Consider the following 27,778-nt stretch of genomic DNA (forward strand, 5'->3'; position numbering starts at 1 on the left):
TCAATGTTATTCACTTCACCTGTCTGTGGTTTAATGTTGTGGCTGATCGGTGTACACAGACTGGGTAACATAGATCCACATGTCAAACTTTGAGTACTGATCGATGATATTAATTTAGATACCTGACAAATTAAAAATACAAAGTATATCAAATTTAATTAAGGACGTTAGTTCAAACTGAACAGAAGTTTAAAGGCCTGACACATCAATCCGACGGTCGGCTGTCGGTTAAAGTGGGGCTGTCGGATTGGTGTCTGTCAGTCCCGCACCGTCAGCACTTTGGCGTGATTGGCTGTTCAGGTTTTATTTCCTCGCCCCTGTAGCGAGTGAATCTGCCTGTAGTGAAACCGGGGCTAACCGGTGCTTCCTCCTCAGGCTCCACTTCACTCAGCTGCCCCACAGACCCGCTGCTTCTTCCCACTTTAACCTGAATAACAAACCGGAGCTAGCTGGGAGCGGCTAGCGGAGCGTTAGCCGCAGCATGACCGGAGGGAAGCACAGCCAGTTAGCCTCCGCTAGTCTCTGAGCTAGCCCCGGCTCTCCGTTTGGATCCAACCGGAGCACCGAGCCCTGGTTTGTTATTCAGGTTAAAGTGGGAAGAAGCAGCGGGTTTATCGGGCAGCTGAGTGAAGTGGAGCCTGCGGAGGAAACACCGGGACCGTCTGGATGTAATAGTCCGTGGAGGTGCTGCGGTGCTCGGCTGCACAGATAGGAAACCCCTCGGCTGACAGGATGTACCACTCTCTCACTCCGCTCTCTCTCACGCAGGCGCAGAACGTACGTGCTACTTGGCCGTCGGATGTAGTCCGTGTAGTGTGTTCAAATGCAACTGACACAGGGCGACGTGAGGCGACGTAGACGACGCAACAGTTGGCTTTCGTCGCCGCTAGTTCTTTGATGTCAGTTTGGTGTGTCCGCACCTTAAAGTGCAAAAACAGAGACAATGCTCTAAAGGCACTCAGTTCCAACACCACATCACACCTAACCTGCTGCTGGGAGTTTGTTGCAGTTTTTGTTTGTTGCTGTGGTTTAGGCAACAAGACAGTTACCATAAAACCTCGATTAATGGCCCGGGCTATTATTTGTTTAAATCACTGAACTCAACAGGCCTATGTTTGGGACAGGCCTTTAATTCCTTTCACACAAAACTGTTGCTCAGTAAAGATCAGGGGATACAATCAAACAGTTGATATAAATCAGTATGAATATTACTTGTATAAAAATGAGGCTTTAGATATTATATTAATTGTGAATCATTCATTTGATCGAGCTCCAACAGAGGTAGATTTCGTCGTAGTTTTTATGATCAAGATCTATTTTTAGCTCGTCATCATCTCGTTGTCATCATGGAAAAAAATTGTTGACGAAAAATTTTGCTCATAGTTTTTGTCAGTGAAATCAACACTGGTTTGAGGTTCTGTGCCTGAAATTTGTTGTGTCTAAGACTCATTTCCTGCATTCTGGTTTATTTTTTGTCTCTGATTTTTGCCTTTCTGCAATCTCTCCATCTCTGGAATGCTTCACCAATTTTTATTTATTGTCAGACTCTCTTTTAGACTCTTTTTGATAAATCCATCTTCCTTATTTGAGTTGCTTTGCAGTTCAGTCAATTGTTGTCAATGCTGGAATAGCACCTTCCTCTGCAGGAGTCTGTGACATTGACTCAGGCTTTCACTCAGGGACGTGCACGTGCATTTGTAGAACAGCCAGTAGGACCAACCTCTCTATCATGAATCCAAACTGACCACAGCTGCTGTTCTTTGTCTGTGAGGAAACTTTTGCCAGTGAACAGCCTCATTAGACCTTCGGGAGTAAAACACCTCCTGGAAGTCTCCATCTGGACGGATCCCAGGGAGGCCCAACTGGAAGGAGAATCCAGAGGATCATATATTAACAAAAAAGAACTTTTAGGTTTCCTTGTTCACCTGCTGCCACCTCAGCCGGCATCAACACTGGAGAACAGAGGCGCTGACGGCTGAGCTGGCTGCATTAGTGACACGCTGCCGTCTTCCTCTAACAAGTCGTGTCAGAGCGTCACATCCACCAAACACCTGCCTCCATTTCACACTCAGAGATGATTCTATATTCAGGTTTCTGGTCTGACTTCCCAATTTTCTGCACAAATACCTCTTTGACAAGCTGATTCATATGCTTATTAACCATATTCATGCTGGGTATGTCATACACTGATACAAGAATCACACCTGCAGAGTATTTAAAGCTCAACTTGGTTTATAAAGAGAGAGTTCATTCAGGGAAACAGGTGGTTTTACAAATCAGGATATTTTCAACTGCACAGTTTTCTTCTTCTCTGGAGTGAATATGACTGTAGGTAAACCATGGTTACTGATCTGCGTCCTAATAACAGTCTCCATCTTTACAGGACCGCCATTCTGTGGTGAAGCGTGGTGAGGGCGAGTCACCACCGAGCACCAGCCCTGATGACATCAATCAGACTTTCAAATTCTCCCCTGGAGACGGACAGGCGCTGCAGGTATGTCCAGCGTCCTGCAGGTTGTTGAAGTGACCACACCAAGCTGCTGAGCAGATGCCTGAGGCTGTTTTTTACTTCTGTCTCCAGATCACTCCTCTGCCAGGTACTCACCCGCTCCTGGTGCTGGTCAATCCCAAGAGTGGAGGCAGGCAGGGAGAGCGGTAAGTTCCCACCACCCACGGGCCTTCTGCTGGGGTCAGGTGGTTCATCCTACTGTTGGCTTTTACATTTACTGTAATATCATCAGACCATGTGGACAGGGGATGAATTATATAACCTCGTGAAGATGATGACGGCAGTTTGGCTTCACATGAACATTTAGAATCCTGATTGTTTTATAGGTCAAAGGTAAAGACTGCTTTCTACTTTTTGTTTTTACTTTAAGTGGATTGAAATAAAATAAATAAAGAGTCTTTTCTGATTCTCAAGTGGTCAAAAACCAACAGTTTGTCACGCCCTCTTGATAAAGAGCAAGAAAGTCCATGTAGGGCGGGGGGAGATGGATGGGTCAAGCAATAGCCCTTTTCAGACAGAGATGGCGCTACAGAGCCGCTACGAAGCCCGTTCCTTACGCCGCCCTTGAATTTTTACACAGAACCAAACAACGGTGCCGTCATGCTTTTTCTGTGTGTAACCTCAGACAGCATGTCGGCATTGCGGAATCAACTGAGTCGTGACATGGTTTTTGACAACTCAGCGTTGCTGTCAAGTGTGATATATAACATGTTGGCAGCGTTTTATAAACAATAACAACAACATTAACGAGTCAGTAACGATCATTTACCATCCCTGTTTTGTGGCGGGTGATCTCATTCTCTCCTCAGAGGGTTAGGAGCTCCCAGACGTCATTGTTTTCCTAATTTGCAGATATTTAGCCGCTAGCTGCTAACAACTACTTTTTAAATCTCCCATGTTGGGTTACATGCATAAGATAGATATCAGATATCATTTCGTTATTACCTCTGTTTCCGGCTCAGAGGCGAGGCAACTCTGCCCCCCTACTCCACGATCGCAGAAAAGCACAATATTCCTGTCTTGACCAGGCAGTGTAGAAGGGATCTAAAGACAGACTTTCACCCAGGAAACAGCTGTTTGTGTCTTGCGTGAAACCCAAAGTCAGTTTTAAAGTAATTTTACGTAACTTAGGTTTGTCTGTCACATACTGACATCACTCACGTGTAATATTTACTCCATGTGACGTATTTATTTTAGCCTAAAACATGATATTTTTCCTAAACCTAATCAAGTTGTTTTGTTGCCTCAACCAGCAACCAACAGCAAACTTTTCACAACTTTAACTGTGTTATGAATTTCCTCCAGGAGACATCTCTAATCTCATCTCATCTTCTTATTTTATCTTAGCTTAGCTTATTTCATATTAGCTTAGCTGAGTTTAGCTTATCAACATTTAAAAATTTTAAAAAGTTTTCTTTCCCTCTTTCACCACTCTTGTCAGTTTAAGTCAATCGTCTTTGTTTTTATTTCAAAATGAAACGATGATTTCCAAATATTAATTTGTTATTTCAATATTAATTTTCACATAATTAGAGAGTTTTTTTTAAACATTTGTTTGGATCAGTGCAATGTTATTATAATTTTCCACAAGTGTGTCCTTTTTTTAATTCAGGGTAAAAATATCCTCTGTACAAACCCTTAAATAAACCATTTATTTAATCACTATTTTATTTCATTTTTGGAATATACTGGTGCATTTGTTTTCTCCTCACTTTTTATTTCTGTAAGCTGTGATGATGAATGTCGTCCTGCTGCAGACAAAAGACTTTTTGGTTGTGAGCTTTGAATATAATTTCAATAGGCTCATGTGAAAGGTCTGCCTGTAGTGGGAGCAGTGAGGAAATGATCTATATGAACACATGAAATCAGTTCCATTGCCAGATATGGCAGGACTAATTGACACTATTATCAGAGGTCTTTTGCTCTATTTTCTTGAAATCACACACACTTAGAGAAAGTGATTTGAGTCACAAAGGGCCCTATACTGTACGTTCTGCACCTCCCTGCTGTCTCTCTGAATGCAGTAATCTAAAGATGACGGGGGCCGAGCACGCTGTGAAGAAATGTCCTCATTGTTTCTTGGCTCCCCACCTACCACACAGACCAATCATACCCTGTTGCTCTGCCTCAGCCTGACACATTACCATAGCAACACTCTCTTTATTGCCATTAGAAAGGAAATTATTCTCTATTAATAGACGTTACAAGAACAAAAAAATAAATAATTTACTACAGGAAACCAGAGGCTATTGTACTGCTATTTTTGTCTGAGTGAAAAAAGTTCAGTTTCATAACACGTTGGATTTGATTGATCAACGTATCACAAGTTGTATAAGCTTCTGTCCCGCATACGGATAATACAGATCATAACAGATTTTACATGAATCATCTCACTGATGTGAAATTATGTTTGGAAGAGTGGTACTGACACGATTAAGAAAAAATAAATCAGAAGAAGAAGAATATTGAGAATGTTGAGAATGAAGCCAAAATGTGGGGAATTTAGTTGAAATGCTGACAATTAAGTGGAAATACCATTTCTAGAATAAAACTTGTTGAGAACAAACTAAAAATGTTGAGAATAAAGTTAAAAATTCATGAATAAAGTTCAGATATTGAGAATAAGGTTGAAATATCGAGAATAAAGTGGAAATACCATTCCAAATATAAAGTCAAAATGTTGAAAATAAAGCCGAAATGTTGAGAATAAAGTGGAAAGTTGACAATTAGGTCAAAATGTTGAGAATAGATCTTGAAAAAAGAAAATCCAAGGCAACTCTTCTCTGATGCAAAAGTCATATGCATATGGCATAAGGCATATGCCCTGATGAAGGCCAGTGAGCATGGCCGAAACATGTTGGTGATTTTAATGTTTATCATGAACTAGCCATTTAATAAAGGCCTTTTAACTTTTGCACCAGAGAAGAGTAGCCTTGGATTTTGTTTTTTCAAGATGTACTGCACTTCCTGACCAAAGAGCACCTTCCTGATACCATGATACTGCAACCCACATGAGCGCTTCATCTGCTGTTGTCTTCATGTTGAGAATAGAGTCGAGAATAAAGTTGAAAAGTTGAGAATAAAGTCAAAATGTTGAAAATAAAGCTGAAATGTTGAGAATAAAGTCCAAAGTCAAGAATTAGGTTTAAATGTTGAAAATAATGCTGAAAAGTTGAGAATAAAGTTGAAATATCCAGAAAAAAAATCAAAATGTTGAGAATAAATTCAAAATGTCGAGAATAAATTCAAAATGTCGAGAATAACGTTGAAATGTTGAGAATAAAGTTGAATGTTGAGAATTAGGTCAAAATGTTGAAAATAGAGTCAAAATCTTGAGAATAGAGTTGGAACATCAAGAATAAAGTTGAAAAGTCGAGAATTAGGTCAAAATGTTGAAAATGACGCTTAAAAGTTGAGAATAAAGTTGAAATATCCAGAAAAAAATCTAAATGTCGAGAATAAATTCAAAATCTTGAAAATAAAGTTGAAATGTGGAGAATTTCAAATTCTTAGTCAAACATTTGAGAATAAAAAACGAGTGTTAGCATGTGTCGATGAATTAGTGAAATTGTGCTTCAGAATTTATTTTAGTAACAAGGAAATTATTTTTCTTTTAGCATACAAACAGCGGTGTGATATAAATATCAGGAATTTGAAGAGTTTGTTCTGTAAACTGTGTCAGGAGTTCAGGAGAAACCACATTAACAGATGTGCTCATATTCATGCAAACTGAAATATCTGTAATGGACGGATGAAGGGGCGTCAATGGCTCCACATGCAGAACGCAGAGAGGACATGTTATATCACAAGATTTCATCCTCCTCTGATTTATTGTTTCTCATACCGACAAGGTCGACTGTATCCTTGACGTGTGGCCCTTATACTCCTCTTATATCATGCACCTCTCTGTGCTGCAGCTTTTCATGCCAAGGCTGAGGCATCTATTCACATCTGTTCACATGAATATATTCAAACAGTCTAATGAAACACACACACACACACACACAGCCTCCTATTGGAGAGTAGAAGCATATTAAAATTGCCTGCATGAGGACGATTGTTCAGCCTTCAATGGGCATTTTATGTAACTCTCACAAGGTTACAGGAAACTGCTGCGTCGACGTGCAGCTGGCTGTTATACACCGACAGGTTGTGAGAGCCAAGAGATGGAAAAGATGGAAGAACGAGGAGCATGCAAACTAAAACTCTTCTTCTCTCTTTTATATCACGCTGCGTCTTCCTCCTGATCTCTGACAAGATTGTTCCTGCACATTTCAAACAGCAGAACAGACGATTTAGGACGTGTATGGAGGTTGTACAGAAGTCGTTCCTCCTGCTTCCACTGAAGCCACATGATGCTCACTCTGAGTTAAATATTCATAATTTGGATGTTCAGTTTTTTTTTTACACATTTCTCTGAAAATTAACCCAACATATATGTCATGTAAATCTCTGAAAACTTTGTAGAACTTTGACTATACATGAGACCCATCGAGTCGTCCCAGCAGTTTTTAGATACCTTACATGATGCAGAGTTGTGCGGCCCGATTGTGAGAAAAATGTGGAGCCTCTTTGGTCTTTTAAATTAGAGTTGCATCATGAGAGAGTGAAGATGGATGATGCAAGTTGAGGACATTTCTTTGCTTGCGTTTTTTTTTTTCCTGTTCATGAACTATCTTATCATCGTGCTATGATTCACCTGACATTTCAATCATGAGACGCTCGTTCTGAGAGAGAAGAATATTGGCGACTAGACCGATCATGATGTCATGTATTTCAGGAGGGAGGCAAAGATGTGGTAGATCAGGGAACCCTGACACTATGGAGTCTAGACGCTGGAGGAACTGGATGTGAAGAGGGGAAGGCTTTTGAAGAGCTGGTCCTGGGCTCTGGATAAGACGACTGGAGGTGAACGGGGTCTAAATTGACAGCTGACAGGAGCAGAGAGGAGAACGGGTTTAAAGTTTAGCAGCAGCGACATGAATGGCTGAAGGAGATCGTGGCAAAGTTTGATTGGCTAACCAGGAGAGGGAACACCCATAATCAGCTGACTGGAGGAAGCCGTGGGATAGAGAGAGAACGGTGAAAGGATGAAGAAAGTCTTCCTGATTGAACTTACGCTGAGCTTCATATGTTGCACCATCGGACATGCCTTAAATTTGATAGTGTCTGAGGTAGATTGGAACCATGATGTTATTACACCCATCAAGTACCAAGTGCAAATCCTCAGAAACGTAGGTACATGTCACAGTGACGCAGACCTCCTGTCTGTCTCTGTGAGCTGAAACCATTTCCCTCAGTGGAAACAAAGCTTTGATTTACTTTAATTTCACAGATAAGAAACAATAAATTGTGAAGACAATAAAGCCACCACTAAAATAGCATTTTAAGTCCTGTGTGTGATTTATCCTGGCTTCATATGAGCAGAGGAAAAGTCCGCTAGCTGCTAGGCTAATTTATACAATGTAAAATGCCATAGGCTTGTGCTAATAACATTAGCATGTTGTATTTGTGGGGAAAATGTGTCCAGATAAAGACAAGTGTTTGTCTGTGAATGCTGCGAGTTATAGTGAAGCTGATTTGTGTACTTGTGTTTGAGATTGTCTCTATTAAGCCATGTTTAATGTGTGTTTAATGTGTGTTTTGAATCAATTTAACTTTACAGCACTTCGCAGAAACCCCAACTGCAGAGTGACAGACATGTATAAATGCTCACGATGGTGTAGGCTCTGCATAGAGCTGACATAAAAGTATAAATCCCGCTTCAATTGACAGTATGCAGAGGCCTTGAGAGGCTGAGCTACTTTACCTTTTTCATTCTTCTCACTTATAGATGAACACTCTTTCATAACCTGAAACATTCAGCTTGCATAACGCTGATGTAATAATGAGCACAGCTGCAGCTGCTTCATGTTCTTCATGGTTCTCGCTGTAACTATTGAAGTTGTTCTCCTGTTCTTCTCTCCGTCCTGCAGGGTCCTGAGGAAGTTCAGGTACCTGTTGAATCCCAGACAGGTGTACACTTTGGACCAGGGGGGACCGATGACGGGGTAAGTGCTGCGTTCAGGTCCTCGGTGCTACTCTTATGTTGGTGATCAGGACACAGTTTTTAACATAAGCTCAGCAATCAGAGCGTTGATATGTTAATATGAGGGCAGCAAAACAGACTGTCGTCGCTTTAATAAAGAAGTCAGGCACTAATTGGCCTTTTTCCATCATTCAGTGAACCACCATGATTTCATTTTACTCGTAGTGACTGTAACGCCAGGGCCACACCGCCCGCGGAAGCGCCGCGAATAGCCTTGAGGCGCCGAGAAGTGAAGGCAGTTTCCTTTCGGCGCCCATGTTAACCGACTGTGTCATCCACACTGGCCATGCCGCGCCACACCAGGAAGCTCCGCGGCAGGCTCTCGATTTGCAGCGATCAGTTCGGAGTCTGGTCTATTTTCTGCGTGAGCCGCGAGCGAATGTGTCAAGCCAGGCAGTGAAAAACAGCAGCTGGGAGCAGAATCGCTTGTCGACAGCGTGGAGAAAGGCGCATCTGATGTGAACGGAGGTTCTCCGGCGCGCGCGAGAATTTCGGTGCGCTGCGCTTCGCAGGCAGTGTGGCCCTGGCGTAAAGGTGTTCTCTGCAGTGAGCGCGTGCTCAAGCACCTGCCCTTTGACCCTCTGTGCAGATAAGTGCCCCTTTTGCAAGACATGTTTTTTCAGTTTCTTTTAATAATTGTTTGTCACCGTTGTGAAATGTAACCACTGTTAGAACATCATAATACAGCCAGTCTGATTTAGGTAGTGACCTGTTGTTTATTAAATAGCGACCTTCAGAGTAAATGATAATACACTACAGACCCAACATTAGTGAAAAACACACTGTCTCCCTCCAACTCTGCCAGATTCAGGTTCACCCGCTGCCCAGTGTGAGCAGAGACAAATGCCAAATAGCTTTCTCACTTCCACGTGTCTTTTTTCACCAAAACTCAATTTGAAATAATGTTTGTGTCTCCAATGTCACGTCTGTGGTGATTAATTGAAACAAAAATGACAAGAGGTTTGAAGCTGCGCTGCGTAAAGAGCGCAGAGGAGGAGAGGAGGAGCTGCAGGCGTCTGTTCTCTGGGATTCTTTATTGAAAATTTAAATGTTATTTAGAAGATAATTATATGATTTAAAAGGGAATGAGGAGAGGAAGAGAACAAATTGAGAAGAGGAGAGGAGAGGAGAGGAGAGTTAGAACACACTTAGCCTGATTGTCAATTGATTTATGCTTCTGTAAAGTTATATTTACCTGCATGAATTTCAAAATAAAATTCTGAATATAGTTAAATATCCCAGTAAAAGCCTGTGAGGTGATAATAATATAATTTATTGTGAAAGACTACAGTTACATATTGTTACTTCCTGGAAATAATTAGCATTTTACCTTTTTACAAAGCACCAACCTCACCTGCTTGCTGTCATTAGCTGGGCGCGACACACACACAGACACACACACACACACACCTGCCTGAGGCTGCAGCCCTGAAACGTCCTGATCACAGTAACATAAGAAAACAGTCTGTAGATAAATACAGCACCACACACTGAGAGCAGGTCATGAGTGATCATTTAGAGGAATTACTTTTGTGTGAGTCTATACATTGTTTTTTATTTTCTAGGTAAATCCTGCGCAGTGCACCGTTGAGCTGCGTCAGGAATTTGTGTTTCAGAATGAGCATCAGACAGTTAGTTACTGTTTAGTCAGAGAGCTGAGCTGTCAGACCTCATCTCTCCTTCATGTCAGGCTAACCTGTGGAGGTCAGTGAAGAGGAATGGGAACGCCGTATTACTGCCGTGCTGTGCATTTGACCTCCTGACACACACACAAACACACGCACACACACGCTCATACGTCAGAGCTGAGCACAGCTTGTACTTTGGAATGAATGCTGTTGCGCCATTCAGGGAAGAAAACTGCCCGACGCAGCTGAAGGGCTGTAAATGCTTTACCTTGAAGGTGGAGCACTCCCTTCACCATCCCTTCACTTCCATCTGTGTGAATCCCTCTGCTCCTATTGTCTGTTCACTGCCCTCTCTCTCTCTCTCTGTCACGACTGGCAGAGTGGCTGCCCTCGAGAGCTGGTAGTAGAAACAGCGTCCCGATGACGCACTCAGGTCTTTGGGGAGAATACTGTAGACAGACGTGGCTTCAAACACAAACACTGCGTTCAGGTGATATTGGAACTGGAAGAGACGTCACTGTTGTGATCTGAGCCTTCTGGAATTTAAATGTTTGTAATCCCTTCATACTGTCGTTTAACTCGTATTATATTGGACTCATGCTTCATTCACGTGCTCCTCAGATGGTCCCATTTTTGTCAAGCTTTAAGTTGTCATGTGGAAACAACATGGATGCTACAAAGACGATGTGTGTTATTTTATCGCTCAGTGTTTAAACATGTCAACAACAGTTTGAAGCTTTATATTCATTGATTTTTTCCAAGAACTTGTTTCTGCACCAGGACATTCCCTAAATCTACTTAACCATTGATTAACGTGATTTGTAATCAGGGTTTATGCTAATCAATAACTTTCCTAAATACTGTAGGCCACTCTTTGTGGACAGCAACTAACGCTTACAACTTAATATCATATTGCATCTGATCAAAAATTTGAAATACAATGTGACTCAATAACCAAATAACTAAACATTCACTTTCGTCCACCATTTTTCTGCGTGACATGACGTCAACTCGGCAAGTTGAGTATAAAAATTCCTGCTGGCTGCAGGATTAGTTACTGTGACGTCACCCATTGGTCTGTGGACTCCCGTTTTGAAGCCTTGGGTTCAACATTTTGATCATCGCCATCTTGGATTTTCTTGTCATATTAGGATGAGGAGGTGGAGCTAACCCTAACGCTAGATGCAAGCTTGGTTAGCATGGTGCATTTACAGCTATGGTTAACTGTGCTAGTGCTAAAAAACAGGCTTAAAACCATGAAAACAAAATGTACTTACCAGAAGAACTGAATATCTGGGACTGGTTGCACATATCATCTTAATTTAGGATTGTCCATAAAGTCAAGGTTAAGATTTTCTTAAGATAAAACTGGTTGCACAAAACACATGTTCTCCTTCAGGTTTCCTTTAAATGTTCGCTGAAGTATTTCAGATTTTCTCCTTACCTTGGTCTTGTACTTAGGGAATTTCTTAAGTTAGTTAAACCATTGCACAGAAGCCTTTAGGCGTCAAAAACTCCAGTGCAAGCAGACAAATGGTTACCATGGAAACTGTAAAATTTTACCACTGCGAAATCTCTTTGAATGCAGTAAATGCCTTAAAAAATTTTGAACTAAAGAAACCTTCATGTACATCCCTCAGCAAAGGAAAAAATAAGCCTGTAATAAGTGTCACACTTAAGGCAAAAAATGAAGATGTCTTGTGCAGCTGTCACCTGACTCCTAAGAGGGTCTTTTAGTCCAACTAAACACTGAACAAGGCTTTTTTAAGAACACCAAAATGTGAACTGAAAACACACTTAAACAGTTACAGCTTCAGCAACACCCTAACTCTGTGAGTCTGGGGTTACACCATGATTATGTTACCTAACCAACCGTGTTACCATGGTAACAGCTTTTCAACGGATGGCAGACAGCCTGTCACTCAAAGCGGCCACACTCTTAATTATGTGTAACTTTAAACCTTAATAACATTCAGATTGGTCAGTTATATAAAAATGAACCACCACAGAGTATAAAGATAATAATGGATGTACCGTGACGTCACTCATTGGTTTGTGGACTCCTGCTTTGAAGCCTCGAGTACAGCATTTTGACCCTCACCATATTAGTTGTTTTGGAACCAGACGTGCCCATACCTTGTCTGAAATTTAATAAAGTAAATGAGTTATCTAAATAATCAGCTGCATTCATTAAAAAGGGAAAGTAACTGTTGTAACTTGTAGCCGTACGACCATCAGTGAATGCATACAGTATAATATATATATACTGCACATATATATGCCGTAAAAATATACAATTAAAAAAAATTTCAGTTAATAGCCTGGGCCATTATTTACTTAAATCACTGAACGCCTTTAATCCCTTTCACACAAAACTGTTGCTCAGCAAAGATCCAGAAATATAATCAAATTGTTTATTTAAACCAGTATGAATATTACTGTATAAAAATGAGGCTTCAGATAATGTATAAATTATCACTCGAGGATTACGGCACCCGACATACCGACACAACACCACTTGATCCTGTTAAAACAATCCTCACAACTTGGATTAATTTTTATGAAAATCCCTCTTCAATTCTTTTGATCTGAGGACCGTTACGGACTGAAGGAATATGAATAACTTGCAGGGTAATCGAGGAACGGACACTTAATTTGAGGTAGCCAACAACCTGCTTTTATACATCTGGAGAACTTCTATTAAAAAAAAAAAAAAAGAACTGCTTGACAACCAGACCAGGCCTCTAATTGAGACAGGCCTTTCTTTGTCAAAATGTGTAGCCAATAGGGATGCACCGAAAGGAAAATTTGTGGCCGAAGCCGAATAAAATTAAACGCTTGGCTGAATACCGAGTACTGAATACCGAATGCCGTTTTTTAGTTTTTCATTAGTTTTTGCAGATGAACCCCCTCCAGATTAGTGTTGTCATGGTACCAAAATTGGGACCCACGGTACGATACCAGTGAAAGTATCACGGTTCTGAGTAGTATCAGGATACCACAGCGAAAATGAGGCAGATGTGCCTTTTGTCATTTATAAAAAGATAAATCACTTTTCTATAATACATCAATGATATTTCAATGGAATAAATTACTTATTGACTTATTCATACTTCAAAAACATCATCAATAAGTGATTAACATAGGGGGGATCAAAATAAAATAAATAAATAAAATAAGAATCAACCAGCCACCCTCCTCCCCTGACAAGTTAAGAACAGTCCCTTCATAAGTAAAGAACAGTCCCTAAAGTGCGGTGAGGTTTGTGGACCGTTACCTGCCACACACAGAGAAATGTGAACGGCTCGTTTCTCCTCTGACACGCCACATACCTGTGTGCCGCCACGGCTGGGCTGTCCATGTACTACTGGGCAGTCATGACACCAAGAAGAGGATATTATTAGAGCCGGACTTCTCCGTCGCTGGTAAGCCTTGCACCGCAGAGCACTATGGCCGCCGTATTTGACAGGAATACATTAACGTTACTGTCTGTGTCTGTGACCCCCGTTCAACCCACAACCGATGGGACTGACCTTTCGTTTCTGCTGCTGGTTGAAATCTGTACTCACACAGCGTGCTGAATGATTTATTTTGCTCGCACAAAAGTACATTTAGTTGCAAATGCGAGTGCGGTGATGGAAGGAGTAAGATATCGCCACACTGCCAACATTTTACTCCGTCCATCACCGCACGCTGTTTGATTGCGTTATCAAAACATGCCGCTATTATTCAGCCTTGCTTTTCACTTATTCCACCGAATACCTAATGTGTGTTTTTTTGCAATATTCGGCAGAATATAGGTTAGGTTAGGTTTGGTCAGGTTAGGTTCTTTAATGGCCCCATGGGGATAATTGTTTTCACACATCATCAGTCAGGTTGGTTTCGGTTACCAAATATTTGGTGCATCCCTGGTAGCCAAGCTAGGATAGTAAAAGGGACTGGCCGTTTAATTGAAGTTTTACAGTTACAGTTAAGTGACACAACATCCTGAACTAAACAAGCCATATTAAAAAGAAATAAACTATTAATCGTAGCCTTTTTTTTATTAACTGGCATTTAATTTAATGTCATGACTTCTAGTGTATTAAATAATAGTGTCACTTTCTCATCTCATTCATGATAAAACATTTCCAGTGCTCTATCCTGTCACATTATCTCAGAGAAAGAACATTTTGTCATGATTGGGACTTACAGTGATTATGTAATTATAAATAAAGAAGCTCTTTGTCATGCTCAGCTTCATCTTTTCAAGTGCGTATGTGTCTATTATTCCAATAACACACATCGGAGCGCAGGATGATGTAATACTGTTACCGCTGAGCGGCGGGGGAGCTGTGCTGAGAGGGGGAGAGAGGCTCTACAGTACGTTAAAGTGAATATTAACACATGCATACAAATAAACACACAGAGGCTGAATGAAGGTCTGTTGACACGTAGAGGGTTAACCTGCTCTCAGCTGAACTCTCCACAACTGTTACCATGGGCTCCCTAGCAACAGGCTCGGCAGGCTGCGAGGTGAGAGGCAGCTTACTCTGAGTAATTTGTTTAGGGAATGCACTTCCTCGCTGGATTTTCGGTCATTACAAACACTGTTTCAGCCTCTTCCATTAATGTGAGACCTCCATTTGTTTCTCTGTTGATGCACATGTTCCTCTGAACCTGTCATACATAAAGCATAGACACAAACAGTCGGGATTAGATGGGTTCATTAAAATTTTATGCTGACATAGAGGGGTTTTCTTGGATGCTACACAGCTCCATGTTGTGAGAATGTTCCCGCAGCGGGTGCATGTTGGTGTAGTTTCTCTGCACGTCCATTGGAGAGGGCTGTTTGCCTCGTGGCTTCTGCATCGCCTGAACTGATCCAGATATTATCCAACACCTACTTTGATCTGAGCACACCACTGAGAACACAGTTACATCAGAGCAAAGACTGAGGAGTCTGTTTTAAATGTCTCAAGGATTAATGCTGGCAGTATTCTTTCAGGTACCAGTGAGACATGTAATCTGATGCCGGAGGTCCAGTTGGATAATAGATCAGCTAGTCTGAAGATTTATCGGGGGCTAAAACCCTGATTGGAAGCTAAACAGCAATTATAGGGCTTTCAAAATAAAAAAATAGTTGCCTAACACAGCGTCTTGCTGAAAGATGTTGCGCTGTGGCCCAGCAAAAGTTGAACCAGATTAAACTTTTCTGCTGGACGACCTTGCAGTCTGATGTCATTTAAAGTCTTTTCAGACGGTAAGCAACATTCTGCCTGCGTAACCATGAACAGACAGGCAACACCAGGCGCTCCATGCATGGTACACATAGAAACGGTTTCTTTGCACTATTGTGTCCCGGCCAGTGCAGCTGTATTTTCTTTATAGGCTATAGTAACATAATTAAGATATATCTTCAAATGGTAGCAATCTATGTTTTTGATGCCAATCACAGACTTTTAGCTTTTAGCTTTTAAACATAATCAACTCTGTTTTAGCACCTGTATCTTAAAAGGCCCTGACACACCAAGCTGTTGGTCGGCCGTCGGGCAAAGTCGGCCATCGGTGAGCGTCTGTCGGCCTAGTTTTTGCAGTGTGTCCTGCACCATCGGCACTTTGCTGTCGGCGTTGGTGGCTTTTCAGCCGATTGAGCATGTTGAATCGGAGGTGGAGCTTGTCAGTGAGCGAGATCGCTCTGATTGGCTGTTGGCTCAGGTGCCCCACAGACCCACTGCTTCTTCCCACTTTAACCTGAATAACAAACCGGAGCTAGCTGGGAGCGGCTAGCGGAGTGTTAGCTGCAGCATGACCGGAGGGAAGCACAGCCAGTTAGCCTCCGCTAGTCTCTGAGCTAGCCCCGGCTCTCCGTTTGGATCCAACCGGAGCACCGAGCCCTGGTTTGTTATTCAGGTTAAAGTGGGAAGAAGCAGCGGGTTTATCGGGCAGCTGAGTGAAGTGGAGCCTGCGGAGGAAACACCGGGACCGTCTGGATGTAATAGTCCGTGGAGGTGCTGCGGTGCTCGGCTGCACAGATAGGAAACCCCTCGGCTGACAGGATGTACCACTCTCTCACTCCGCTCTCTCTCACGCAGGCGCAGAACGTACGTGCTACTTGGCCGTCGGATGTAGTCCATGTAGTGTGTTCAAATGCAACTGACACAGGGCGACGTGAGGCGACATAGACGACACAACAGTTGGCTTTCGTTGCCGCTAGTTCTTTGATGTCGGTTTGGTGTGTCTGCACCTTTAGCCCCCTCCCTAAAACCCAGTCTGCTCTGATTGGTCAGCATTCTTGGTATTTCTGCCCAAAAACTGCCGCTGGAGAACGCCTGTAACAACAGACTGTAACAGACAACAGAAGCACTCCCTACCCTAAAAAAATCACCCTACTTAACACAACCTGAAATTTGGCAGGAATTAACAACATCAGCAACCAAGATTACATGTGTCCTTGATGTTCACATGTAGCTACGTGTACATTAATAGTACACATGCAGCAGCAGAACGACTGTTACAGAGAATAGCAACACTTTCTGCTGCATTAAAACACTAATATACGCTTCTAAACACAAACACAACCAGACATGTTCCAGCAGGAATATGATCTGAAATCTGGAAGGAATCAACAACATTAGCTACCAAGATCACATTTTTGTCTCTAATGTTAGCATGTAGCTACATGTAGCAGTGTATATGCAGCCAGGAAGTCACTGTAACAGAAAATTTCTACTGTAAAAAATCACCTATAGGAGCTTCTAACCCTAAATCTTTACAAACAGACATGTTCCTGCAGGAATAAGATCCGAAATCAGGGAGAAATAACAACATTGGCAACCGAGATTACAAGTTTCCCTGATGTTAGCATGTGGCTACATGTAGCAGTGTATCTAACAGAAGTCCTCGCAGTAGGCTGGAGCAGATGACCATATAAAGAAATGCTTTACAAGTTGACGTCAGCTTGTTGCCAAAGTAGAAATAATGCTTGTACAGAACGATCTGAATCCTGCAGGTTTTTGCTCACAGGGAACTTTCACATACGTTTATTATTTAAAACTGTGGCCATGTTTAATATGAACGTCCTCCGTTGCAATATTATATATATGTATAAGACAGAAAATAAATAAAAGCACAAGAGGTCCCCTTTAATGCTGAGTGAGCCAAGTCATCGTGTTAGTGCCATCACATCACCAGGGCAAATCGCCACCTACAACACCAGATAAGTATTTGCCTCTTTATTTTGAGATGGACATGATTTAGAGGGTCTGTGTGCTGTCAGTGTGCTGGGCCAGGTGGTCGGTGTGAAAGGGGTCTGTGCCCTGTATGCAGCTGTCTCATGACGGAGAGAGATGAAAGCTTCTGTCGACACCTTTGTCCCAACGCACATTAAAGGTCCCTTTGAAGGGCACGCACTCTGTGACTACGGTTTCTAGGGAAAGGAGCGGAGTGAACACAGCTGGAGAGGGCACACATTGATTAAAGTCTCTCTGTCTGTCCCTGTGCCCATCAGCCTTTCAGCTCAGTTCATTAAATCATTCAGAGCTCAGAAAATCCCCGTCTCAACTTTTCTGAAATCCAATCAGAGGATTTGTCACCTATAACGCACTCTGACATTGAGACTGAGGAGCCTGTGGAGAAACACTCCAAACAATACATGTGTAAAACTCTTATTTTCTTTCTACATGTGGTGCTTAAAGCTGTGCTGGATCTTCTGTCTCCTCAGGCTCAACTTTTTCCATGATGTCCCTGATTTCCGGGTGCTCGCTTGTGGAGGTGACGGCACTGTGGGCTGGATCCTCGACTGTATAGGTACACAGATCCTTCCTCTGGACTCATGACAAAATCACCAATGGTTACAACTTGAGTCTTTTCATAGTTTGGGCCATGGTCTCTAGAGGGCATGATAACATTGTAATCCTCAATTTAATGGCTGAGATCTGGGATCTCTAAAAAGAAACCAACAATTATGAGCAGCCAGAAGGGCAGACAGGTTGTAAATAAACCCTCTGATTTGCCAAACGTATTTGATGATGAAAACAAAGTCAAGATTACAAATGTCAGACTTTGACTTGCTGTAATCCTGAACATGTTCATGTGTAAGGAAGGATGATTAACAACATTGTGTTTCAAGCTCCCAGCAGTTTTAAATGTGCAACATTTCAATCTAACTTAGATCGTCATGATTAGACAGGGCTTCACATGTTCTCATCACAAATACCGATGCTTTCCCACAACCCAGTCTCACTCTGAAGTGACTGAATACTGGTGGTTGGTCAGTGACTTCCAGCGACAGACATGAACAAAAAAAGCCGTCTCTTCATGTTGGCATGATATCGGCCAGTCACTGTTATGGTTTAATGGCGCCCGGGCAGCAACAGGAAAACAATGAAAGTTAAGGCGGCTGAGGTCAGAGTAGGGCAGGCAGGAGGGGTGGTGGATGGACTTTCACCCACAAGGCCGGTGTTTGCTTCCCTTGAGATTTTAAAGCAAACTCTGTTCTTTCTTCCTAAACCCAACCACGTGGTTAATCAGTCCATTAACTTCGCAACTGAGAAGCTTTTTGACTCAGAAAGTAGTGGCGTTACCACCATGCTACTGAGAAATGGAGTTAGTAACGAGACGTGACTGCCTAACGCTGTACGTCAGTCGCTCTGAGTGTTAAATATTGTCGCAGATGAGTTTACACTGGAATAAGTTCAAAGCCCTGAGCATCTCATGGAGACGCCGAAGGGTTCCTTCCTTCTGCATCAGTTTCACACCAAGGGACGTGACAGAGCTGGGATGGGATTCGATCAAACGATCACTATGTTGCACAATTAAAATTGCTGAGAGCTTCAAGACAGTGTGCACATCTTTTGTCTGATTTTGCCTTTGTTTAATTTTTTTGATCCAGCACTTGTAAAAGTGTTTTTGTTTCACAACGGTACATAAAAAAAGATTTCTTGGTCCTGTCCTGTCTGATAATCTGACAGGACGTTGCTTCTCTTGTCCCATCAGGCTTTGTTGTAGCAACTTGGCAGGTTCTCAGATTCAGTTCAGATCTTTTTTTTTTTTTAATTTCAATTTTGTTTATAAAGCTCAATATCACATATCACAGTTTGCCTCAGAGGGCTTTACAACATATGACACCCTCCATGCTTTGACCCTCACAGTAGATCAGGAAAAACTCCCCCCTAAAAATAGGCAAAAACCTCAGGTAGCACAACAGAGGAGGGCTCCCTCTCCCAGGACAGACAGACATGCAATAGATGCCCAGATCTCTGCAATGAACTTGTTATTATAATGTCAATATAACCAACAGACACAATGGCCAAAGCGAGGAAAATCAAGTTGTCCTAGAAACACCTGTTTCAAGGACGGTTCAGCTAACCAAACATAAGATGGATCTGTTTGTCTTTGCCTCTACAGATAAGGCCAACTTTGCCAGGCACCCTCCAGTGGCCATCCTCCCTCTGGGCACAGGGAACGACCTGGCACGCTGCTTACGCTGGGGAGGAGGTGAGGCACTCGCTCAATCATCAGTGTGTGTGTGTGTGTGTGTTTGTGTTTTCTGCGTTGTGTGTTTCCCATTTATCCTCATGTAGACATTTATAAAACTTACACTAAATAAAAACCATAAAAACCAAACCAGAGCAACACAAATCAGTCAGATTTGTATGTTTTCACAGTGTTGTTAGTGTCCCCAATAAACTAATTATTCTCTTTATGTCCTGTTGGATCTGATCTTTCGATGCAAACCATCTTGTAGTAAAATTAATAGGCAGAAACTTTTATTTAAAACAAAATTACAGGCCACACTTCTGTACCCACTGTCCTGCTCATAGTCCAAATATAACAAATTAACCCTGTGCAGCCAAACATTGCTCAAATACAAAGAACTATATTTTAAATTTCAGTAGAGATTACAAAGTTTTCAAAGATACCAAAAGTGTCAGGCTGAAGTTTGGGGAAATGTGGACAAAATGATGCACAAACATCAGCTTAAGGGGAAATTACAGAGGAAATATTTATGATAAGGGGTTGAAACTGAGCATAGAGTTAGTTGAGGAATGCTACAGTGTCAAACTCAGCTCACATCCCAGCTACATCAGCTGAACTCAAACAGCCTGATCAGGAAGGGAGTCAGCTGATAGATCACATGATTCCTTTTGTATGCAACCAATTAGCAGATCTCATTCAGGGCGCCCTGTTTAAACTGTTGCTGCTTCCTCTGTAAGCTGCTTTGCAACCTGCCTCCACCCCAGCTCCTCCTTTTTTATACTGTGTGTGACAACCCTCCCTGCCCTGCCTGCCTTGTTGTGTTCTCCCTTGCAGGTAGCAGTGGGCGTGGCTGCGGGTAATCAGGGAAGTGGCAGCACCTGAGTTCAGTGAGCTTTTAAAAGCTCTGGCTGCTCACTGCTCGTTCTCTTCTCCTTACTGAGGCAGCATCCGGTTTTGGGTTTGGTTTTATCTTAGTTTCTGCACTCTACAACATCATACACATACATTGTTTCACTCATGCCCTCACCTACACCACTGACTTTACTGATTGCAAACACCATGTTTAGTTAGGTTCTTTTTCCTATGTTTATTCTTTAGCAAATAAAAATCCTTTAATTGGCTTTCCTTGTGTATGTGTCTCCCTTTTTGTCATGGCCGTGCGGCCCGGTTCGTGACAAGTGGGGGCTCGTCCGTTCAAATTTGATTGCTTTGAGGCCGTTGTTTGGTGCCCTTATTGATTTGGGGTTTTGTTTGGTGGTGCATGGGGTTGGCTTAGACGTAGACTATAGTGATAGTGATGTCTGTTGTGCCTTGTGCTTGGGAGATGCGTTTTGAGTAGGAAAGTTCATGTTGGGTTTTTTTGGTTTGGTTGTTGTTTCGGTTAGAGGAGTTTGGTCCTGTGCTCAGGTGTGGGCTATCAGCAGTGTGGCGCAGTCCTCTAGTGTATTGAGTGTTGTTTTTGTGAAGTTTCCCTGGATAGGTATAGCAATGTGGTCCTTTTGGGCTCGTTGGTTTGTTTTTTTAGTTTGTTGTTTTTGTGTGGTGTGCGGGTAGAGCAGTTGTCTCGGGGACACATCCGTAGCTGTTGGGTGGGTAACCAGCTTGGCTGGGGGCTTTCCCAGGCTACTGGTTTGAGTGTTTAAATATCCCACCGCTAATCTGCATGAAGACTAGGGTTCAGTGAGATTAGGTAAGTTTGGTATAGGCAGTCTAGATAGAGGGGAACTTCACATTAACTTGGGGACACTAGCAGTGACTCTTTGGTGCACTAGTCGGCCTGGGCAGCACTGTGTGTGGCTCTGTTGTCCTGTTTTCGTTTGCTTGGCTTGAGACAGTGTTTACTATAGGATGGCAGGGATAGAAGAATTTCTTGCTGCCCCAAATGAGGGGTTTTTGGATCGATGCACTAAGGATCAGCTGACGAAAATTGCAGAGGAGTATGAAGTTGATCTGAGTGATCTTAGTGACAAACGTAAGGACAGTATGAAGGCTATGCTTAAGCTGCAGTTAGTTGAGAAAGGGGTGTTGGGTGCAAAGAAAGGACTTGGTCAGGCACTAGCAACACAGTCACTTTCAGTTCCAGTGGGAAGTTTGACCTTTGAGCAGCAAAAGGAGTTGCTTTTGTTACAGTTGTCTCATGAGAAGGAGAGGCAGAAAGCTGAGACAGAAAGGTGTAGATTGGAGGTGGAAAAGCAGGTCACAATTGAGACGGAGCAGGCAAAGATAGCGCTGCAGACTGCTAGGTTGGGTTTAGTCAGAGATGGTAAGCTTTCTGAGGATGTCTTGCACAGCGGGGAAGGTTCATCTTCGCTCCTAGGGCTCCTGATGTTGTGAGGAATTTGCGGCTTTGCGAAGTTCAATGAGAAGGATCCAGATGTTTTTTCTCTCTGTTTGAGCGGGTTGCACAGGCAGAGGGTTGGTCAGATTCTGACCAAATTTTGTTGTTGCAGTGTGTGTTGTCTGGGAAGGCACAGGAGACTTATGCATCTTTAAGTAATGACAATCTTACTTATAAGTCAGTTAAGACTGCTGTACTAAAGGTGTATGAGTTAGTCCCGGAAGCCTATCGCCAGCGTTTTAGGACGTGGGAAAAAAGGGCTAACCAGTCGCATATGGAGTTTGCGAGGGAGTTGACTACTCATTTCAATCGTTGGTGTATGGCTTCGGATGTTGGAGATTTTGACAGCTTGTGTGATTTGATCATCTTGGAGCAGTTTAAGAACTCTCTGCCCAGTCGAGTGGCTACACATCTTACTGAGCGTAAGGTTAAGACTGCGGCTGAGGCTGCGGAACTAGCAGATGAATATGTCCTCATTCATAAAAGCCAGTCGGGTGAGCCTGTGCAGGAGCCTGTGAGGCACAAGGATACTGGTGGTAAATCGCCTGTTCGCTTTGGGGGTTCTTCGGGTAAGGGGGCCCGGGGTACACCAGGAAAAGGAGAGAATTTGTGCCATTACTGCCATGAGCCAGGCCACTGGAAGTTAGACTGCCCAATACTTAGGGCTAGGAAGCAGCACGCAGGAAGCGGCCGTGTAAAACCCGCTGCCCTGGCTGCAAGTGTTCCTGGTCCTGTGGATGTGGTAGTGTGTCAAGGTGGGAAGGCAGAATTTGCTGTGGCTGACGACCCCAGTGAGTCCTATAGGCCTTTTGTCTCTGATGGGTTTGTAACACAGGCTGGTAGTAACACTAAGGTTCCCGTTAAGATCTTGAGGGATACCGGTGCTGTTAATTCTTATATTGTGGAATCTGTTTTGCCGTTTTCAGAGAAACTGATACTGGGATAAGATCCTTATGCGAGGAATGGGGTTGGGGTTGGTGCCTGTCCCATTACATAAGATGACCTTAGACTGTGGCTTGGTGCAGGGCGAGGTGCCTATTGCTGTGAGACCAGCATTACCAGTTGAAGGGATTGATATCATTCTGGGTAATGATTTGGCTGGCAGTCGTGTTTGGGCGAGTGAGCCACCGCCTCCAGTGGTCACTGCTTCTCCTTTGAGTTCAGAGCAGCCTGATAAAAGTGCTGTGTGTTTTCCTGAAGTTTTTTCGGTATGTGCGATTACACGGGCGATGAGTCAGGCTGAGTCGAAGGAGGGGGAAGGGGTGGTGGAGACTGTGTTGCCATGTTTGCCTGATTTCCCTTTGGCTGTGTCTCACAGTGACCTGCGGAGTGAGCAGAGAGCTGACCCATCTTTGGAAGAGCTGTTTGGGTCTGTGTTGTCAGCCAGTGAGGTGAAAAATGTTGCCAGTGGTTACTTTATTCAGGATGGTATTTTGCTGAGGAAGTGGTTGCCCCATGGTGAGGATTTTGTTGGTGACCCCATTTTTCAAGTGGTAGTTCCATCCAAGTTACGTAGCCATGTGTTGGAGCTTGCTCATGACAGGTCGGGCACTTTGGGGTCCGGAAGACCTATGATAAGATTTTACGCCATTTTTTTTGGCCTCGATTGAAGAAAGATGTTTCTTTGCACATTAAGAACTGTGGTACTTGTCAGCTAACTGGTAAGCCGAACCAAGTCATTAAACCAGCTCCACTGCAGCCGATTCCAGCTGTTAGTCAACCATTTGAGTACTTAATCATTGATTGTGTGGGGCCACTGCCTCCTTCGAAGTCAGGGTGCCAGTACTTGCTAACTGTCATGTGTCAAAGCACCAGGTATCCAGCAGCTTATCCTTTGCACAATTACTGCAAGGTCTGTGGTTAAGGCTCTGTCACAATTTATATCTGTGTTTGGCATCCCCAGGGTGATCCAGAGTGACCAGGGATCTAACTTTTCGTCCCATCTGATGGCCCAAGTGTTGAAACTGTTAGGGATCAGGCATAATCAGTCAACAGCCTATCACGCTCAGAGTCAAGGGGCTCTGGAGCGTTTCCGCCAAACTCTCAAGGCTCTTTTGCGGGCTTATTGTGTTGAGCTGGTTGGGGACTGGGAGGAGGGGCTACCCTGGTTGCTTTTGGCTGCACGGGAGGTAGTGCAAGAAAGTACAGGGTTTAGCCCAAATGATTTAGTGTTTGGCCACACTGTGCGGGGTCCCCTGTCTCTGTTTAAGGATGGGTGGAAGGGGTCAGACCCACCCACCAACCTTATTGATTATGTAAATGGCTTTAAGCACCGTCTGTATTCTGCAGGGGAGTTGGCAAAACAAATGTTAGCTGCTTCACAAGCTAAAATGAAGAAAAAGTATGATCGTCGGGTTGAGGTTCGTGAGTTTAGTACTGGTGATCGTGTTTTGGCTCTTTGTCCGCTGGTTAGTTCTCCCTTCCAGGCCAAGTTTTCTGGTCCATATACAGTGGTTAAACGGGTCTCAGATCAGAATTATTTGATTTCAACTCCAGGCGTAGGAAGCCTGAGAAACTGTTCCATGTAAATCTGTTGAAACCCTATTATGCTCCTCTCTTCTAGTCCACCCAGTGCTGTCCAGCAGGAGTCAATGGTGGGAGTCCTGCCTTGATAGCTGGCACGGTTGGAGAGAGTTCTGATGAGGGTGGAGGCGAGGCTGTTTTTGAGCCTGATGAGGGGTTGTTGTCTGGTCGGCTGAAAAATTCAGAGACCCTCAAGAACTTAAAGGGTCAGTTCAGCCATTTGCCAGCAGCACAGGCTGTGGAGTTTGAAGACCTTATTTTTAAGTATCCTGGTCTGTTCGGTGACGTACCCTCCCGTACTGATTGGGCTGAGCATGATATTGATGTGGGTGAGGCACAGCCTATCCGTCAGCATTTTTATAGAGTTTCTCCTGAGAAGCGTAAATATTTAGATGCTGAGGTGAAGTATATGGTGGAGAATGACATTGCAGTGCCTTCTCTGTCAAGCTGGGCTTCTCCATGTTTGTTGGTGCCTAAAAGTGACAACACGCCCAGGTTTTGTTCAGATTTCCGAAAGGTTAACAAGGTGACGAAGCCAGATTCTTTTCCGTTGCCTCGAATGGAGGATTGTGTAGACCAGGTGGGTGCTGCTAGGTATGTCAGCAAGTTTGATCTGTTGAAGGGTTACTGGCAGGTGCCCTTGTCCAAAGAGCACAGGAAGTGGCAGCTTTCATTACTCCATCTGGGCTGTACTCCTATAAAGTGATGCCATTTGGGTTGAGAAATGCACCGGCAACTTTTCAGCGTTTGATGAACCGTGTGGTGGCTGGGCTGGCTGGTTGTGCAGTTTACTTGGATGATTTAGTTGTCTACAGTGATACCTGGTTTTCTCACATGCAGCGGGTGAGAGCTCTGTTTGACCGGTTGGCAGAGGCGAAGCTCACAATTAATCTGGCTAAGTGTGAGTTTGCTCGTGCAACTGTGACTTACTTGGGTCGAGTGGTTGGACAGGGGCGAGTGGCTCCTGTGCATGCTAAAGTATCGGCAGTTGAGCAGTTTCTGCCTACCACCAAAAAAAGAACTCATGAGATTTCTTGGGATGGTGGGTTATTACAGGTGTTTCTGTAAGAATTTTTCTACTGTTGTGGCACCGTTAACTGACTTGCTGAAGGCCAAGGCTCAGTTTGTGTGTCGCCAAAGTGCCAGGAAGCTTTTGGCAATGTGAAGTCTCTTTTGTGTGCAGCACCAGTGCTGGCTGCACCCGTTTTGGCCAGCCTTTTGTCTTACAGGTGGATGCGAGCCATGTAGGAGCAGGGGCTGTGTTGATGCAGGCAGATGAGCAGGGAGTTGACAGAGCAGTCAGTTTCTTTTCTAAAAAATTTAATCGACATCAGTTAAATTACTCAGTGGTTGAAAAGGAAGCCCTTGCTTTGATCTGGGCCCTGCAGCATTTTGCAGTCTATGTGGGTTCTGGAATGACACCAGTGGTGGTCTATACAGATCACAATCCACTGACCTTTCTGCATACCCTGCGATGCCCCAACCCGAGGCTGATTAGGTGGTCACTGTTCCTTCAGTCTTATGATCTGGACATCCGACACATTAAAGGCCGTGATAATGTGGTGGCGGATGCATTGTCGCGAGCTCCAGTTTAATGTCACCTGTATGCTTCCCTCTTGTTATCCCCTTTCCCTTTGCATCCCTTTAAATGTGCTCCCTATAGGTTGAGTGGTTGCTGTGGGGGTGATCTGGGAATTGGCAGGCGGTGGGGGGTAAGTTGTGACAGTTAGTTTATGGTGTACTTTTTCCATAAGTTTTCTAATATGTAAACATTATTATTGTTGTTGTTGTTGTTGGAACGGAGATCCTGTGGGACCCCCGTCTTATGGGGGGGGGTGTGACAACCCTCCCTGCCCTGCCTGCCTTGTTGTGTTCTCCCTTGCAGGTAGCAGTGGGCGTGGCTGCGGGTAATCAGGGAAGTGGCAGCACCTGAGTTCAGTGAGCTTTTAAAAGCTCTGGCTGCTCACTGCTCGTTCTCTTCTCCTTACTGAGGCAGCATCCGGTTTTGGGTTTGGTTTTATCTTAGTTTCTGCACTCTACAACATCATACACATACATTGTTTCACTCATGCCCTCACCTACATCACTGACTTTACTGATTGCAAACACCATGTTTAGTTAGGTTCTTTTTCCTATGTTTATTCTTTAGCAAATAAAAATCCTTTAATTGGCTTTCCTTGTGTATGTGTCTCCCTTTTTGTCATGGCCGTGCGGCCCGGTTCGTGACACTGTGTCTGACTTATCAGTGTCATTTCTGTTTGTCACTGGTGCTGTTCTTTTCCCGGGGTCTTTGCTGCTGCTCTCTCTGCCTTAGGCTTTCCTCGTATGCGCATGGAAGGGCAGAGAGGCCCCAGAACAGAGCCATATCACCAAATTTTAAAGTTTTCTTTGATTAAAGTGGTCCTGACTGAACTAAAAGTCTGGGAAACTCTGGATCCTGAGGATGAAAAACATGCGTTTAGAGATTTCTAGTTCTCCTCCCAATATTTCAGTGAAAATAATCTGTGAAGGTTCATCTTGGTTTAGTATAGACAGAACAGCAGGGTAGGAAAAGTGTGACAGTGTTCATTCTGGTCTGATATTAAGCAAAACACTGGACTAAATCTCAAAATCCCGCTAAATCTAGTCACACTTGACCCGCCAGTCGCTACTGAGTGGAACATAACAGCAGCCACGATCACATGTCACGTCACATTAAAGTTCTCAGTCCACACTGAATACAGTAGGAACAGTCTGACCTTAAACTTGGATCTTTACTTGACCAGTAACCAGTGCAGGGACACCAGTACAGGTGTGATGTGGTTTGTTTTCTGTGTACCAGTTAGAAGTCTAGCAGCAGCGTTGTGTACCAACTGTGAGTGGGATAAGGATGACTGGCTTATTCCCACATACAGAACATTACAATAATCCAGACAAGAGGAAATCAGGGCACTCCTGACGATCTTCAGGTTTGAGTTTGGCAATATTTCTGTGCTGGAAAAAGCAACCTTTCTCAGAAGTGTTAATTTGTTTGTCAAATTTGAAGCTGGATCAAAGATCACACCGAGACCTCTGGCCTAGGTATGAGGGTTAGACATACGTTACCATGTTGCTTATTACTAATGCAATACAAGTTGGATTTAGCACAGTGATGCTGTGCCAATGCCAGTTGAACCAGTTTGGCAAAACCGGAAACTGACCCAACTCAACAGAACGGTGTAAAATGTGCAGCTGATTAACTCAACAGCAGCCTG

General features: G+C 43.5%; 1 protein-coding gene across 4 annotated transcripts in view; it reads left to right on the plus strand.

Moving 5' to 3' along the window:
- The window catches only part of LOC125899304 (diacylglycerol kinase beta), a 180,393-nt gene that overhangs the window by 74,420 nt on the left and 78,195 nt on the right, over positions 1-27,778 (plus strand). For all 4 annotated transcript variants that reach the window (XM_049593495.1, XM_049593496.1, XM_049593497.1 and 1 more), the window contains 5 exons: positions 2,384-2,494; positions 2,582-2,655; positions 8,485-8,559; positions 17,928-18,013; positions 19,613-19,702. In XM_049593495.1, coding sequence (XP_049449452.1) covers positions 2,384-2,494; positions 2,582-2,655; positions 8,485-8,559; positions 17,928-18,013; positions 19,613-19,702 — 436 coding nt within the window. The remainder of the gene's footprint in view (positions 1-2,383; positions 2,495-2,581; positions 2,656-8,484; positions 8,560-17,927; positions 18,014-19,612; positions 19,703-27,778) is intronic.

This window comes from Epinephelus fuscoguttatus, linkage group LG13 (assembly GCF_011397635.1).
Source record: "Epinephelus fuscoguttatus linkage group LG13, E.fuscoguttatus.final_Chr_v1".
Classification (NCBI taxonomy): Eukaryota; Metazoa; Chordata; class Actinopteri; order Perciformes; family Serranidae; genus Epinephelus; species Epinephelus fuscoguttatus.